This window comes from Amblyomma americanum, chromosome 2 (genome assembly GCF_052857255.1).
Source record: "Amblyomma americanum isolate KBUSLIRL-KWMA chromosome 2, ASM5285725v1, whole genome shotgun sequence".
In the NCBI taxonomy this organism is placed as follows: Eukaryota; Metazoa; Arthropoda; class Arachnida; order Ixodida; family Ixodidae; genus Amblyomma; species Amblyomma americanum.
In genome coordinates this window covers 232,024,639-232,042,392 of record NC_135498.1, presented here as the reverse complement: position 1 = coordinate 232,042,392, position 17,754 = coordinate 232,024,639, and the positions used below count along the sequence as shown (strand labels likewise).

The 17,754-nt window shown below is 46.2% G+C and overlaps 1 protein-coding gene across 3 annotated transcripts; it reads right to left on the bottom strand.

Annotated features, from left to right (window-relative positions):
- Positions 1 to 1,013: 1,013 nt before the first annotated feature.
- On the bottom strand, positions 1,014 to 7,418 carry LOC144122210 (uncharacterized). 3 transcript variants are annotated; one of them, XM_077655795.1, is made up of 5 exons: positions 6,266 to 7,418; positions 5,802 to 6,178; positions 5,391 to 5,706; positions 4,764 to 4,847; positions 1,014 to 2,593 (listed from the first exon to the last, which is right to left on the bottom strand). In XM_077655795.1, the coding sequence occupies exons 2-5, from the start codon at positions 6,091 to 6,093 to the stop codon at positions 2,107 to 2,109; spliced, it is 1,179 nt and encodes a 392-aa protein (XP_077511921.1). In that variant the 5' UTR covers positions 6,094 to 6,178; positions 6,266 to 7,418; the 3' UTR covers positions 1,014 to 2,106. The 3 variants fall into 3 exon arrangements, with proteins under 3 accessions (XP_077511921.1, XP_077511920.1, XP_077511922.1); XM_077655794.1 differs by having other exon boundaries at positions 5,802 to 6,585; positions 6,668 to 7,418; XM_077655796.1 differs by having other exon boundaries at positions 1,014 to 2,590; positions 5,802 to 7,418.
- Positions 7,419 to 17,754: the final 10,336 nt, after the last annotated feature.

Sequence of the window (17,754 nt, the reverse complement as noted above, 5' to 3'; positions counted from 1 at the left end):
AATTTTTGTCCTTTTCATTTCTGTACTTTTGTATTTGCATGCCATTTCTGTTTTTTTTACATTGAAATATTTTTAACATACACTGCAGATAGATGATGTGGTGAAGAATGGCGTATTGTTAATTGCAACTGCGCTTTAATTAAATGGCTGTGACCGTTCTTTCTTACTTTATATCAAAAGATATGGTTTTACCTCATCACAGTAATATCCCAGGTGTTGCTAATGGGAATTGCTTTTTCTGTGGTTTTATTTGTCCCAGAAGGAACAGTTTTTTTTTAGTGTATATATGGTCCTAATAGGGCATCAGGTGATTTTGTGCTGGGCTCATCTTCTGGTCCGTACTGCGAACTTCTGGCTGAAGTGGGATTTGCTAGCTCCTGCTCAGAACTTTTTGTTGTTGAATTGGCAGCCTTTTCTGTCGTTGATGTTCCTGAACCGTGCACTAACAAAATTTTTTAGCTGAATCTCATGATTTTTCATGCAATAAATTGCATAAATAGTAATTAATTTGAAAAAAAAACTTTGCTTATTTATTAACCATACTCCACTAACACCTGTGGCCTGCCCTTAATGAGGGAGTATATCATGAGCCCATGGTAAATGAATGTGAGCTGTATAAGTTTCTGATATATGTTGTGTGTATTGCAACGCTTTGTTGTTGGTGGACCTATGTTTGAAGCTCTGTGTTCTCACTATAGGCAAATCTAGCTGTGTGGTCCTGCAGGATGACACATTTTAGTGTAGGTTAATTTCTTCTGTTCTCTTCAGTTCTTGGAGTATGCTACTGCCTGCCACCTGCTTAATGTAGCAAGAGATGTTGGTACACAAAATGATGTTCATGTGTGATGCTTGTGAAATAAATTTTCGTGCGTAAATCATGCAGAGTAGCCTTTCAGTTTTGTCTCCATATATGCTTGCATTCTTCCCCCTGGACAGTAAATGACAAGAGGCAGTGTGTAAGCTAAACTGCTGGAATATGAGACCGGTGTGCGACAGAGAAATTTTAGACAGTTATGCTCTACAAGTAATCAGAATGTATATTCAACTAAACACCGAGATCTTATTACATATGGTTGCAGAAGATGAAGCATTAGGATTATTTAAAGTACACACATATTGAAATTCAATATAATTGAGGATAAAAGACTAATTTACAAGTGTGCGTATACACGTGCACTTGCAGCCAATTAGTGGAAATATATGGAACCATGCAGGTTGAAGCATGCATACAAAAGCAATTAATGAAAGTTATAAAAAATGTCTACTGCTTACTAGACGGAATAAAAGAAAAACTATGCATTAGTTAGGAGGCTTGGAGAATGATGGGAGGAAGAGGTTCATCGCTCAATTGCTCCAACCACCCCATTAAGTGCTGCACTCCCCTAGTGAGCAGCAATCTTTCTTCAATGGCCATCCACTGCTTTGTGTGTTAGCTTCGGGCACCGTAAGATGGCTGACAACATGTTCAAATGTGCATTGTGTCCTCTGAACAGTAAATGACAACAATAATGAGAGCTAAACTGCTGGAAGGATGGTGTGTGCTAGAGAAATTTAGACAAGTATGCTCTGGAAATTTTGTTGCCATCCAATTTATTATCAGTACACACAGAAACAAGTGATCAGAATGTCATTGCATGAAACACGCATGCAGATCATATTAAAGGGTTGTAAAATTTATTAAAGTATGTACACAATATGAAGTGCAACCACGAACGAGATGAATATACGTGTGTCTAAGTGTACACACGCACACACACATACTACCTCAATGAAAAGAAAGGCGAACAACCCGGCGCCAACACGCCCCACTGTTGGAATTTCTTTTCATCGCGCTTTTACCTGGGTGGTACGAAAAAGACGTTAGAGTTGTCCTAGAATGTATCATGAACGAGTCTAATGTGTTTTTGCTATCACCGAAGTAAAACCGCGGTGAAAAGAAATTGAAACAGCGGAGCGTGTTTGCGCTGGGTTCGCGTTTCTTTCCATCGAGGTAGTGCATAGCAACTTAGCGGAAATATACGGAACTGAACACAAACATATACCAGCAATTATCCATGAAAATTAAATATAAAAAGCGCTGACTAGACAAAAAACGAAACATTAAAACTAAGCATTATAGTAAGGAGGGCTTGGAGAGCGGACTGGAGAACGGATTGGGGAATGAATTGGGGAATGAGTTGGGGAATGAGCTGGGGCATGTATCGGAGAACAGAGTGAGACAAGCTCGCGCCGTTCAAGTGCTGCAGCCACCCGCTCAAGAGCTGCAGTCCTCCTCTCTACAGCAGCAACCTTCCTCCCTTCAAGAGCCATGCGCTCCCTGTGCCGCTGCTGTCTGTTAGCTTCGGCCACCTCAAGATGGGCGACGGCACTCTCGAGCACTGCACGAGAGGTGTCTGTCCTGGGCCTCTTCCTGGCTGGGCCTGGTTGCTGTTGCAGGGGGCTAGGCTGCGCGGATGGGCTTGGGGGCTGCGAGTCGCCAGCAGTAGTGCTGCCCCTGCTCGTGCTTGGTTGCGAGCTGTCGGGAATTGGGCTCGCTGTGGCAGTTACCCTGCTGGGGACAGGCTGGGGGCTGGCTGCAGGTTCAGCCTGGCTGCTGGTGGCAAAACAATGCGACATCATTATGCACTCCTTGCACTAAAGAACAGAGACTTTGTAGTGCATATGTGTTATCCCTACACAAAGGGCACTGTCATTCATTTTGTAGTCATTTAATTTCGTACATAATTCTGCTGGCAGCAAAAGTCAGCTGAGAAACTTTGGTTTGGAGCCTCTTTCACACCATTTACGAAACAGGAATTAAAATTCTATCAAAGGCTTTTCAATTTCAGTTTAGCCAAATAAATTATTTAGCAGTGCAGATTGTTTTGTCATTTTGTTCAAAAAGGTCTACCCTATGAAATTAATCTGTCAAATTTATTGTTGTGCTCTAAAGAGCCATTAAAAAAAATATAGGAGGAACTTTGCAATGCGCACACCACAGTTACATTTACAAATAAGCTAGAGCACAGAATTTTTCAAGAAGTGCAAAGTAATTTCAACAGCTCAATGTCATTTCAAACGTATCAAGGTCCATTTTCAAAAAAATTAGAGCATTTTATTCCCAGTAATTCTCGATTGCCGTCAGGGATGGCACAATATCGCTCAAAACATGAAGCCTTATATATGTGGTGCCATAATGTTCGTAATGTATTGGGCCACTATTTCACATGTTGGCCACATTAATCAAGAAAAACCACTCATTTGTAGACAAAGTAAAATTTTTCAACGCATGTGACCTTCCATGTGCCCTTAAACCAGCTGTTTATTGCCTGCCATATCATTCTGTGCGAGGTTCAGTGGCTTCCCTACACACACCCTTGTTTCTCTGAAGGCCCTTCCTTAATTTGTAGTGAATTTTTTTCATACCTAACTGGTGGATGTAACTGCTAGGAATGTGGCTGAGAATGTGCCATATATTTGTGGCAGTCCAGTCATTTTATTACTAGGAAACACACAGATATATAAGTTTTTAATTGTGTCTTCAAGTGGCATGTAGGACTAGAAAGGCCCATGACTGCAACACTCATGACAAAGAGTGCCAACAATTGCATCCCTTTAGACAAGGATACAAGTCATATATCAAGAGACAAAGGTAAGGAACAAGGACTGCATGAAATGTGTCCAGAAACGGCGCAGTAGCTCGGAATACTAATAAACCTTACAAGAAGAAATATCGCTGTCAGTCGCCTATCAAAGACTTGTTAAACTCTGCAAAACACGCATCTTTGCTCTGAACTTAACAGATCGAGTCAGTAATTAAACACACACACCAAGAAGTCATGCGCATGCTCAACACTACGCACACGTGGAAGGTGCACATCAGAGCTTTGATATCAGCCGTGATGATTTCTTGATTGCTTTATAATTATTGAGTGAATAGTCGGACAATGCGAAGAGCCTGTGCTTGTACATATTTAACCAACTGTGTGTAGCAGCCATAAATTTTGCTACCTAGATGTTTCAGTGTCATGCAAATCATCACGGCTGATATTAAAGCTCTGATGTACACCTTCCACATGTGCGTAGTGTTCAGCATGCACATGACTTTTGGTGTGTGTGTTTAATTACTGACTCTATCTGTTATGTTCAGAGCAAAGATGCGTGTTTTGCAGAGTTTAACAAGTCTTTGATAGGCGACTGACAGCGATATTTCTTCTTGTAAGGTTTATTAGTAGTCCGAGCTACTGCGCCGTTTCTGGACACATTTCATGCAGTCCTTGTTCCTTACTTTTGTCTCTTGATATATGACTTGTATCCTTGTCTAAAGCGAAGCAATTGTTGGCACTCTTTGACATGAGTGTTGCAGTCATGAGCCTTTCTAGTCCTACGTGCCACATCAAGACACAATTAAAAACTGAAAAATGACTACCGCTACTCCCCTAGCTTCAACATTCCTCTGATTTTATACTTGGGGAAACCCCTGGTAGTGTTTGATTTCAAATATGTTTTGCACGACATGCACTGTCTTTTTCAAAAGCAACCAAGCAACTGGATTGGTTCTTTCGGCATGTAATGGAGCACATTGCACCCTTTAAACTTTAAATCTTTAAGGAAAACATTCCTCACTATCTGAGGCCATTTGCTGTGTAGTGGTGCCATAAGGATTCCGCTATATGGCTAGGAGGCAAACCCAATTTACTAGTTCTTATTTCGGCAATGCCTGAGCTACAGTGCATGTAAATTCCCTGTCGCACTTGTCGTGTGCAGAAAAAAAAATGACTCACTCTTGGACGCTCCGGACGAGTCCTGGCCCCAGCAGGTAGGGTGGGTTGATGCTGTCAGCTTTTTCAAAAATTTCAGCGAGCTCCCTGAGGACAAAAAAAAAATTATGATCCATTTGACACATATATATGACATCACTTAATATGTGTACAAACATATTATTTCATGCATAAAGCTTGACACATCTACTCAGCGACGCAAGACACATGTATAGCTAGCTTATAACCATGGCCGGCATGCATAATGCCCGATAGTTGCCCAGCAGCAAAGCTGTTGACATGAGCACAAAGTCCGGGTTCATGCCTCTCAGCAGCTGTATGCAATTGACAAAAAGACAGTCAATTTATCTGCCCAAATGTTGCTGTGTAATCTATAACACCCTAAAATTACAACAGGAATTACATTATTTAGACAAAAGATGTCCAAAATTGGTAGAGTTAATTATTCTGTCACAAAATCTACCTGCACCAAAAAAGTAAAAAATGCTGCAACATACTTAATTCACAGGTTTGTGGAATGAATAAACTGCTTCCGGGGCAAAAGTCACGTATGTAGAATCAGGAAAACAAAGTTTTCCATTCAGTAGAAGTTAATTATCTCTACTGAGATCATGTTCTACGTATACTTACTCTTCAAACTCGCATGTTCTCCGGTCCGCCCCTGACTGGCTATTATGCTGTCGCACCGTTTTATATTTTCTCTCTAGATTTCTCCACTTGTTCTCAATTTGCGAATGGGTCAAATGGCAACCGAATTTGGAATTCACTAAATCTGCCAAATTTTCCCAGAGTTGTCTTTTAGTTTTTAGGCGTTTAGAAGGGTCTGATTTGAAATTTTTATATTCTTGAATCAGGAAAAGAACTTTGGCCCGAGGCCACAACTCCTCGGGCTCGATGGTATGTGGGACGGGGGCTGCCGGCGCATTCAGCCAAACCTGCACGTTGTCTGCAACCAAAGGAGAGCATATATATGTTGCGCATTAAGTACTGATCAAATATTGCATATACATACAAGCGAGAAAGGTACACGTACGTACGTACCTGCTGTCACATAAAGGCGCTGGTTTCCGTGGACAATGGGCGCACCGGTGTCGTCGACTACCTCAAAAATTTCTCTCTCCACACCTTCCAAGATGATTCTCAGCGGCGCGGCCATCTCCTCCGAAATGAACGTATGAAGTGAAAGCGTTGGAAGGGAGGTGACGTATAAATAAGGGCCGAATAAGATGCAAAAATATAGCATGCAGAACGAATGACTCCTGCTAGACATACGTAAACCGCCAAAGAAACAGAATAAGATACTACCCGTAAGCTTACACGCGCACGCATGCATGTCGGCACCAAAGTGATGCCGCACGGGTGCCGAGCAGAGCTGGATGCCGAAGTGCTGTCCGAAACAGAACGATATCGCTCAACCTCTGCAAGAGACGAACCAAATTTAAGATATGTTGATACCAGAAGAGAGATATCGATATCGTAGACGCCACAAACTAAGAATTAGATACCACTTAAGCCAGCAGCAAAAAGCGCTACAACGCATGCACGCCGGCACATATGCTTGCATGCACATCAGAGGAGCGCGCCGACACTCGCGTACATGTGCTGCAATAAAACAAGACCGGAAACCAACCGCGTGGAGTTCACGAGATAACGGGTGCATATCGTATATGAGACGCCCGTGTCTCATATATACGATGCATCCGTTAATTATCTCGTGAACCGCGTCTCACGCGTGTGTACGGGACGCTCGGAGCGCGCATGCCGATACGATCGAGCCGAAACCCAGAGGTGCGAACGAAACGGGCGTCGTTAGCGGTCGCTGAGCCTGCAAGAGAAAAAAAAAGCAAATAAATATATACAATACAGCTGTACCCGCCGCGCAAACGAAAAGATATAAGCGCGCTAACGAGTTTGAGAGAGATAACGGCGCGCCCGTTTGAGACGCCACGCAGAACTGCCGAAATTTGCGATATGATATCCGAAGCGCGGCCATCGTCGTTCGAAAAACAAATCGGGAGCGTCCGCTGAACCTGCAAGACACGCAACAAAGATAAATACGGCTGATTCAAGAATAGATATATCGTAGACGCCGCAAGAAGAGAAGGTTACCAGCTGCAAGCCAGCGTACAAGAGCACTCATGCATGCATGCAGTTTAGAGAGATGCCGACGTGAACGTAGTAAAATAAAATACGACCGGAAACCAACCTATCTTCTCAAGTAATCAAGAGAGGAAACAACGCTTCGCGCGGCCGAAATAGGAAGCGTCAGTTGAAACGAGTAAACAGGATACGGCTCGGAGATTCCACTCGAAATAAGACACGGTTAGGAAAACAGCACAGATACGAACGCGAACGCCGTTTCTGCGCCCTAGCTATTAACCACCCAAGCTGTCGCGAATGCGCCTCCCTCCATTTTGTCGTCTGCTAGCCGCCAGAGCGGAGAGCTGTGGAACTAGCAGACGACGCTGCCAGCACAAAATCGTCCTGGCGAGTCTGGCTGCCAGCTGGCAGCCCGAAACCGCCCAGCCAGAGAAAATCGAACGCGTTCTGGGTAGCCACCGGAAGTGGGCGGAGCAGCCCGAGAAAATCGAGCGCCTGGCGGCGCGCTCTGGTAGCCCGCGGGCTGCCTGCGGGCTGCCAGAGGTGGATAATCGAAGAGGCCCAGTGTCTCCCCGAATCGCGCTCGCAGCAATCATACCGTCCATGGTGCTCGTGTAGCTGCGACGAGAGCGCCCTCCCTTGTTAGTTCAGGTAATTAACTAGGGACCCATCACGGGGAAGCTAACCAGAGTGTACTGCGGGGAAGGTCCCCACATCCCCCCAACCTTAAACAGATCCACGCGCCTGAAAATATATGCTATGGAGGAGTCTCGTGGACTTCGTGAACTTGAGGCAGGTCCTGCAGCTGAAGTCGCGCCGACAGCGTCTACGCAGACTTCCGCTGTGTTCCGAAGGCGGCGCGAAGGTCTCCGCTGGGACGACTTGCATGGCCCGTGGACTACGTGTCCGCAGGCCCGTGAAAAGCAGGCCGGTTGAAAAATGCAGGCCAGCGTTCAGCCATACTCGCCAGGGTAACAGAAGCCGATGGTGACTGCTGACTGCCCTCGCCACAGCTGCCGTGGATGGATGCGGCGAACCGAATACAGGCCACTCCGTCGCAGCCGGCAGCAGTAAGACGATGTTGACTCGGCAGCTAGCCTGCGTGGCTCCACTGGATCTCCAAGATTGCCGAAAACCTCTCGGCGTGCCTCTAACGTAGGTCATGGGAGGGGAAACGGCAACGCAAGCGCCTCGTGGCACAATGCCTAACTCGCTAGCAAAACGTGTCGGGCGGCTGTCGAAACGCAAAGTTTAAGTGAACAAACCCCTTTCTTTATTGAACGATACTGCTCAGTTCGTGCGTGGTTACAGAATAGGCGGACAGCAATGCGCGCCCCCTCTCAGCAGCACGGTCCGGTGTACATGTCAATTCCAACATGGTTGTCACATATATAAAGGAGCCTAAATTAAATTTTAAAGGAAAAAGGTGTGAAGAAGGCGACGCGAATTAACCGAAGAATAAAGAAGAGGAAGAAGCATTCGTTGAGGTGCAGAGAGATGATTGGTGGAGAAGCATACGGTGACGTGGAGAGAGATGATTGGTGGAGAAGAGAAGACGACGACAAGGCTTACGTGGACTCACACCGAGGCTATAAAAGGGCGAGTGAGAGCGAGGGACTCGGGGGGGGGGGAACAGCAGAGAAGCGGAGGCTCCGGCGGGTCAAGGACAGTTTGGCTAGAAGAGAGCTACGCCGGCTACTGCTCCGGTGAGCTCGCGTTTTACGACTCCGCATTGTGGACCTCCTGCCGTGCCTGAGCCCGTTCCGGAGAGTCAACAGAGAACGCTACCACCTGCTACGGCCAGGTGTGTCTCCAGCGCTGTTGCAACCCATCCGGGTGGTGCCCCCAACGCCAACAAACCGGCATCATCTCCACGGGCGCTTGGACCTGGAGCTTGTACGACGCAGCCAGCGACGCCAGCCCGAGCACGTCGAACACCACCAGTGACGCCAGCCCAAGCACTGCGTACGCCGCCTCTACGCCGCCTACGGGATCCATACAACGCCGCAGCCGCACCGAACCAACCGTGAGCATGAACGCCAACCACGTTTAGTAGAACGCTAGTCGTAGACACTGGTAGTAGTGTGCATTTATAGTCTTTGTGCTTTGTGTTATTTTTTGTAAGTTTTGTGTTCTAGTGTGTGTGCCACGTAGGGTTATTAAATGTGTGTTTGTGTGGGTACACCCGTCGCCTTGTCAATTCTTTCGGTCCGAGTGTTCTCCGGAGAGATTCGTGACAAAGACAAGTATGGCCGGACACCAGGGTGTTCAAAAACGGTGTCTAGGTAAAGTGTACTAGTACACTTTAGTCTAGGATCACCGAGGAATTCTTTCGGTCCGAGTGTTCTCCGGAGAGATCCGTGACAAAGAAAAGTGGCGAGCCTGCCAGGATACATTCCCTTTTTCTTTTTTGCTTTGTCTCGGATTTTTCCGATCTCTCGACGGCAGAAAGTATGGACTTGGCAAAAACCTTAGAGCTGGCGCTCAAGCTAGGGTTAAGCAAGGAAGAAGCGATGCGTCTCTGTGACGAGAGAAAGAAGAGGCAAAAAGGCATAGGGAGGAAAGGGCGCAGGCACGCGCAGACGCTCGCGAAGAAGAGCGCGAGGCGAAAAGAGCTCGCGGGGCAGAAGAGCGAGAAGCTAGAAGAGCCCGCGAGGCAGAACAGGAGAAAAGAAGAATAGAACGGGAGAAGGAGTTTCTTTTGTGGAAACATGTGCATGTCGCGGGAGGATATGAGGAGATCACGGACAATGATCAGCGTTCCTTAGCGGGTACAGAATCTCCTAGACCGGCCAGAGTTTGTCCAAGAAAGCTGATGGCTCCTTTTGATGACAAGAGAGACGATTTGGATGCATATCTGCAACGATTCGAGCGGATAGCTTTGGGGCAAGGCTGGGAGCGCAGTGAATGGGCCACTGCATTAAGCATGTGTTTAGTTGGAGAGGCGCTGAATGTGCTTGGAAGGATGCCCGCTGCTGATTCCATGGACTACGAGAAAGTCAAAAAGGCTCTCCTTTAAAGATTCAGGCTTTCGGCAGATGGTTTTCGTGAGAGATTTCGCGCCGCGAAACCTGAGGGTTCGGAAACCGCGAAGCAGTTTTCCTGCAGGCTGACCAACTATTTTGATAGGTGGCTTGATATGTCAAACACAGAAAAGAGTTTTGAAGGGGTGCGTGCCAAGCTTGTCACATAGCAATTTTTAGCGTGTTGCCGCTCAAAGCTAGCGCTATTCCTGAAGGAAAGAAAGTTGTGTTCATTAGAAGAGTTTGCCGACACTGCAGACCAATTCCTCGAGGCTCAAGGGTTACGAAATTTCAGTAAGGCAAAGGAGGAAACCCAAAAGGCTTTAGAGACAGATGCGGCAAAACCAAGATCATATGGCAGTGCATCTAAGGCGCCAGTAAGGTGTTTTCTCTGCGGCAAGGTGGGACACCCTGCAGCTGACTGTCGGACTAGTAGTGCTGCCCAAAAAACACAGGCTGTGTGTCAAGGTTGTAAGAGGAGGGGTCATACTCTGGATTAGTGCCGATACAGAACGCAGGACCGAGCTGCATGCGTTGTCGACTCAAGGGTAGAACTTGTCTCGCCACCCGAAGTTCCACAGCTTAAAGGAGAGCAAACGCCGCTGGAAAATGAGGCAGTGAGTGGAACACCCAAGTCGAAAGCAGCAATGCCAGTGGTGGTTGGGCAAATAGACAGCGGAGCTGACACAGTCTTGGTTCGTAGAAGCCTGGTGAAGGACGAGGATCTTACAGGGGAAGCGTCGGCCGTCACTCTTGTAGATAGCACAGTGAGGTACCTTCCTGAAGCAAGGATTCTAGTGTCCACGCCATGTTATACTAGACAGGTTGTGGCAAAATGCGTGGACCAACCCATTTACGATCTCATCTTGGGAAACATTACGGGTGCAATAAGTGTCGAAGACCCCGATCCCGAGTGGAGGATGCTCGGCGTTGAGGAACATCCAAAGGTGGAAAGGCCCGTGACAGCTCAGACGGGTGCAGTAAGTTTTTCGTCGGCAGAGGAGACAAGAGCTCAAGCGACAGCCCGAGCAACGCAGCGTCCGCTCTCTGCTCCTGTTACGATGTGCCTGAGCGTAACACCGGGCGAAATTGCAATTAGGCAAAAGGAAGACCCGAGCTTGAAGGCTTGCTTCGAAAGAGTCGAGGAAAGAGTGAAAAGAAAGAAGAGTCGGACGTCATTCGAATATCAATTGGTAAATGGTCTTCTGCACAGGGAATGCATATTTAGTTCAGGAAGGCTGGTCAAACAGCTGGTGTTACCGAGAGATATGCGAGAGACCGTGTTGATCTTAGTTCATGTCGCCATTATGGCTGGACACCAGGGTGTTCAAAAAACGGTGTCTAGGATCACCGAGGAATTCTTTCGGTCCGAGTGTTCTCCGGAGAGATCCGTGTCAATGGTGCTGGCAGCTCCGAAAAGCCTTAGGCTTAACTACCATTCCGACTACGATCTTTAACAAAGAAAAGACCCGAAAAGCCTTACGTGCGCACAGCCGCGAGAACACATCAGCTCTGTGGGGTTGTCCTACTCCGATCACTGCTTGAAGCTGCTTCTGAGCAGTCGATATCGAACGGTGCCGCAGCGCCCGGTGCCGAGCTCCAATACCAGCGAGCTCGTAGCGACACCCGTGGGCCCCGACCTCCCTCCTCCCGGAGCCGCGACAACCAGAGTCGAAAGGGAGACAGTAGAGAAAAAGATGTGCAGAAAACTCGGACCGCCCACGCGACTTTCGTACTCACTCGCTTCAGGCTCGGCAACTCCGCGGGCGGTAGGCCTCGCGCTCTCTTGATACAGGCCACGTGGTTCTCGTACTAAAGAAACTCCTGTGAACAAAAACGTGATGAGCATATCAAAAACTTCAATCATGGTGCAGCGCAATACACCTCACACTTAATCAAAAGTGCCGCAGCTACTAACGATCAAAACTGATTCTAGGCCTAGCACTTGTCAAGTCCGGGCAAAAAGCATTCCTCTAACCAGAGAGACAGTCGTCCAGTAATCCAAGAGCAAGACCCACGTTCGTCTACCAGGTATAGGGTTTTAATAGGGGAGAATAAATACGTTCTCCCCAATTAATCACGGCTGACACTGGTCAAAACCGCGTGGCCCCCACCCCGTGATCGCATACGCTACCGAACGCACGCCGACCACAGCGGGCCTTGCCATGAGGGAACAAAGGAATGACACTCTGGCTGACAAAGAAGGCATTTATTGCTACAACAACAATAACGACAGCTAGCAACAAAACACGCTAAGGAATCGAAGTCGTCCGACTCACCAGCAAGGTTACGAGCTAATGTTCGCCCACACTAGGACAAGGGATACTACAACGAAGCCGAACGGGGCGAGATGCGTGAGAACGTTCTTCCCCACTAGGCCTCGCTCCTCTGGCGGAGAGCTGAGCGTGCGCCGAACAGTCCGACCTCGCCGACGGTCCCCAGCCGAAGAGAGTCTCCCGTGCGCGCACCCACACCAATCACGCCGTCCGTGGCGGTAGTAGGTGGATGGATTAACGGACGGACGGACGGACGGACGGGCAGGCGGGCGGGCGGGCGGACGGACGGGCGGAAGGAAGGAAGGCAGAAAGATGGAAAGAAAGGGAGAAAGAAAGGAAGAAAGGAAGAAGGAATGAACGAAGGAATAATAGGAAGGAAGGAAGGAATGAAGGAAGGAAGGCAGGAAGGAAGGAGCGTCCGCTTTGAAACTGGGGGATGGCAGTATCCACCATGTTCAGCTTTTTTCTCTCCTTTAGTTATGTTTAACTGTGGTTTAACATGCTATGAGAACTCGCCACTTTCTTTAAACACGTCTCTCTACAATTCTGACCAGATGTCAGCTCTCTAGTTTTGAGCCACCAATCCTCCAATCGCATTTTTGCTAATTTCCACCGCAGATTCATTTACATGACTATTGTGATCTCTAAACCCTAAGGCCTCAGGAAGAGTGACTGTACCTGCATCGACATCGGGATGGATACCATCACATTTTAGAATGAGGTGTTCTATTGTTTTTACAGATTTACCACACACAGCCCATGTTTCATCTTCGTTAAATTTATTTTTGTTGCTGCGCGTTCTAAGACACCCTTACCTATCTCCAGTGTAGGGCACTCGCTCTTGAGTTATCATAAAACGCTTCCTTCCCGATCTGGATTTTCTAGCACCGATATAGTTCTACACTGTGCTTATTTCTATTCAATTTATCAAATTTTTACCTTACGCGTTTTTAACCTGTCGTATAATGCTCTTTCTTTCTCCTTCCTCGTGTCTGGCATACTTACAGGTTAGCTTCCTAGTTCTTTTCCGCCAATGTGAGTCAACTCTCTTTCTGTATAGGTATTTAAATACCTTAGCTGCCCACCTGTTATCGTCCAAATTCCTCAGGCGTTCCTCGCAAAATACTTTACTCTGAGCTTCCCGTGCTTCGAACGTTGCCCAGCCCATATCCCCCTGTACTGCCTCGTTTGTGGTTTTCCCGTGGGCACCTAGTGCTAATCTTCCGACAGTTCTCTGATTTACTTCTAATCACGACTGAACTTCTGCCCTTAAGCACAGATCCGCATTCCGGAATGTCAGCCCCGGCACCATTATTCATTTTTAAATACCTCTCAGTACTTAAAATTTATGTACCCCCATAATACCCTATGTTTCATTATCCCGGCATCTCTTCGCACTTTTTCCGTGTACATCTGCCCTTCGTTTGCCCATACCCCTAGATATTTGCATTCGGCCACTCGGGGTATTTCGTGGCCTTGTATTGTAAGCACCAGATAAGTTGTATTGTTGGAAATCTTCACGCCTGACTTTGCTGCGCTAAAACTGAAACCTAGAGTGTCTCCTTCGTCTCCACAGCAAGTAATCAGTTTGGAAATCTTCCTGGAAACCTGCTAACAGTACAATATCGGTCGCAGGCATTAAATCCGGTAGTCGTTGCTCAATAAGCTTTCCCCCTAATCTGTGCCACAGATTCTGTATGTACCTAGATTGCTTATTTGTATCCTTTTTCCATATTTATCATGTAAAGCTTGAACAGCAGCGGTGAAAGAGGACCACTTTGCCCTAATCCTTTTAGTTCCTCGACAGTTCTGCTACTCTTAATCCCTTCCCATGTTATGTCAACTTGATCTTCTCGAAATATTTCCTGCAGAAAATCAATTACCTCGTGACTGATACTTTCATCTTTTAATATGTGCCACAGGTGTTCCCTCTTCACGTTGTCCTATGCGCCGCTTATGTCAAGGAAGGCTAAATACAGAGGTCTGTTATCCACCTTATCTACTTCTATGCATTGGGTAAGCACGGACAGGCTGTCATCTAAGCGTCTACCCCTTATAAAACCGTTCTGAAGTTCTCCGATTTTTCTATTACTTTCTACCCATGACTGCATTTTTCAATTTTACCGCCTGCATCGCCAGTCTGAATATAACTGATGTTATCGTAATCCACCGGAAGGATGTTATGTTCATCTTTTTTCCTTTTCTTTAATAAATCAAATTCATTTTATTGTTTCCAGCTGTGCGCAATTTGCTTACTTGTTATGACTGCTTCCAATGTTGTTATCAGCGTTTCCTTGCCTCTTGGGTCAAGTTCATTAACCAGCTTAATTGGAATTTCTTCTATCCCTGTGGATGTGCTTTTAGGCATGTTCCCTCCCGTCTTTTCCAGTTAGGATTGGTAAGTTCTAAGCTGTTTCCTATTGTGCTGTCCTGTGTTGCTCTTTCATTTGAGATTACCACATCATCGTTCCAAATGACACAGCTAAAACTCACTTAATGTAGTTCACAGCGTCGCCTCTCTCTCTCTATAAACACTTTGCATTGGCATCTGTAGTCTGTTCCTGCTTTATTTAATTTTTTTTGCCAAGCCGGCTTATGTGGTTTCAGAATTTTCTTGCCCCCCCCCCCCCTTCAGTTGTTTGGCGAACTTCACCCAGCCAGCGATCAGAGGACTGCTTAATTTTAGCCTGGACGAGGACCCGCACTTGCTGTTTCTTTTGTCGATACTTTCCCATTTTCGGCCTATTTCCTCTTCAGATAACTGCGCCCTCTTTGCTCCTCTGTGTCCCCTTGCAGCCAACCGTCATTGTTCGATGGCCTCCCTAATTTCCTTATTCCACCAACTTCGTGGCTTCTTCTTTCCTCTCCAGCAGTTTACTCCTGTTATTTGTTTTATCTTCATTTGTTTTGCTTCATCTATGCCGGTCGCTATTTGCGCTATTTGTTCGTCATTTAATTTTGCGTTCTCTTTTTGACTTCTCTGCATTTCTCTTTTGATCAGGGCTCCCAGTTCCAGACTAATACGCTTATGATCCCTTCCAGGCTATACTTCCCCTCTTCGTCTGCTTACCCTTTTCCTCTACTTCAATTCTTGCGAGCTTGCTATACATCACCTGCGATATTAAGCGGTAGTCAATGGTCATCTGCATGTTACGCGGTTCCCACGTGATTTGTCTGTCACACTTATTTTCTCTATTTACAATAACTAGGTTGTGTCGCTCACAGAAGTCTAGCATAAACTTCCCGTTAAAATCTGTATATACACCTAGACCCTCGATGTGGCCATTCATGTCACCCAGCAGAATAACATTGGTACTGTCTCCAAACTGCTTTATATCACCATTGAGACAGTTAACTAGATCCTTGTTTTCTTGCCTGCATTGTCCCCTGTCCTTAAATAGGGCTCAGCTACCCATGTCCTTTTACCGGCAAGTGTACCTGGTACCCAGACATGTTCTTTGCAAGTTGACTTTATTCTTTGCCAATTTTTTTTATGCATCAGCATGCATCAGCATACCTACTTCACCTCCCTTCCTCTCCGTTGTTGTTCTGTTGATTCCCTCCCAGACCTAGCCTGTTGATTACTTCCCAGACATAGCCGTCAATAAACGGTGGATCTTCTTGAGATGTGTCTCGCATAGCGCGTACACACCTACTTCTTCGTCCTTTAACTGCGGTTCTATTTTTAACCGTTCTGCTGTCTTTCTACCACCTTGCATGTTTATGTACCCAATCCTAGTGTTAAATTTCTTTTTCGTAGTTTTCTTCCTGGACTTCCTATTGGTCATTTTTTTTGGCTCAGCCGTCATTGCTACACTTTCTACTTCGCTTCCACCTACCAATGCGTCCAGAGCCACTGTCCACCACTAAAAAAGCTACTGCCCAGCCTGCCGGGCACCGGCCGATATCTGCTCCTAGCCTTCCACTAAAACGGATGTCATCTCGTGTAAACATGAATTGGTGGGCGAGCTGGTCAGACATGCATGCTTCTTGTAAACCAGCGGAACGGCTCGAAGCCAAACCAGGAAGGGAAAAAACACAGCGCTGAACTAACAACAGAATGGTTTAATTCATGACGCCAGTGCTTAAATACACCCTGGTATTGCCGAAAAGCAGATATAAAGAGAGAAAAATCATGTTCCACAGGCTAATCATTCCGAGCGTGTAAAAGCTTTGCCGGTGCACGTAATCTAGGACATCAAGTATCTCGAAAAAAGAAAAAGTTGCTTTCGAAGAAAGAGCACCAATACTTGAACTCCTAGATTATGTTAATCGGCAAAGCTTTCGCAAGCTCAGAATGATTAGCCTGTGGAACTTGACGTTTTCTTTGTATTTTTCTGTTTTTCTGCGATACCAGCGTGTATTTAAGCACTGGTGTCCTGAATAAAACCATTCTGTTGTTAGTTCAGCGCTGTGTCCCTTCCTTGTCTGACTTCGAGCCGTTGCGCTGGTTTACAAGAATCATCTCGTGTAAAGCCTCGGCCAAAACTTCCTCTATGCAATTCCCTGTTCATGTATCCCTCTTAAAAGCCCTTCTTAAGGCTTAAAGTAACACGGTGGTTTGGGCTAGTTGGTTGCAGTTCATAATGGAGACAAGTTTCGCAGCATGAATAAAACGCACACAGAAGACAAGGAACAAACAAGAGAGGACTGTGCTGCACTTCCAACTGATTTTATTTGAAAAAGCTCGACGTTTAAATACATTCAGTTATCATGAGGTGAAACCTAATCACAATCATGCAAAAAAGCCATTTCATTCTTCAGCAATGACAGTGAAGGCGTGCTGACGCAATTGTCACCGGCTTTCCTAATAAAAAAAGGCTTCGATAATTTCACGCTGAAGCTTGTCCTTGGCGTGACCCAGAAACTGCGCCTTCTTAAACAAAGGTTTGCATTTGCACGACCGGCAGTGTACGGCAAGATGGCCGCTGAAACCATTTTTTACAAGATTGAAATGTTGTAGCGCTCTTTCATTAAAACAACGCCCTGTTTGGCCAATGTACACTTCTTTACACGTAAGAGGAATACTATAAACGACCTTCGTTACACATTTTGTGAACTTTGTGACGTGCTTAATGCTGCACGGCGCCTTCTTCTTTCTCGTTATCATTGGGCAAATTTTTGAAAGCTTGCATGGTGCGAAAAATACAACGTTAACGTTGTATCGGTTGGCGATCTTCTTCAGATTGTGAGATATCTTGTGCAAATTACGGTATTACCTGAGTGTTATTCTGTTTGTTTCCTTTATCATCCGTTCCTTTACTTTTCTTTCTTTTCTGCATTAGGCTCTCACAAACAGCTGAAATACCATCATCAGGGAAGCCGGACATGCGTAGCCGCTCGACTTGCTGATTGACACTATCGGTCATTTGATGCGGGCAAGTTTTTTCTAGGGCAGCATTGATACAGTTCATGGCAATTCCGCGTTTAATTATTTTTGAATGAGCGCTGTTATAAGGGAGAAGGGACTTTTGTGACCTAGGGTTATATTTCCAACATAAGTGGTTCGTTCTGAAAGTGATTTTGAGGTCTAAAAACTGTATGTCGTGAGCGCTGGGAAGTTCGTACGTGAATTTTAAACCTCTTGCTGCAGCT

Excerpts from the sequence above, each read along its gene's own strand:
- LOC144122210 (XM_077655795.1), bottom strand. The coding sequence starts at position 6,093 with ATGCATGCGTGCGCGTGTAAGCTTACGGGTAGTATCTTATTCTGTTTC. Across the intron at positions 5,707-5,801 it reads GCGCCTTTATGTGACAGCAG|ACAACGTGCAGGTTTGGCTG; the intron begins GTACGTACGTAC and ends CTTTGGTTGCAG. Across the intron at positions 4,848-5,390 it reads AGAACATGCGAGTTTGAAGA|GGAGCTCGCTGAAATTTTTG; the intron begins GTAAGTATACGT and ends TTTTGTCCTCAG.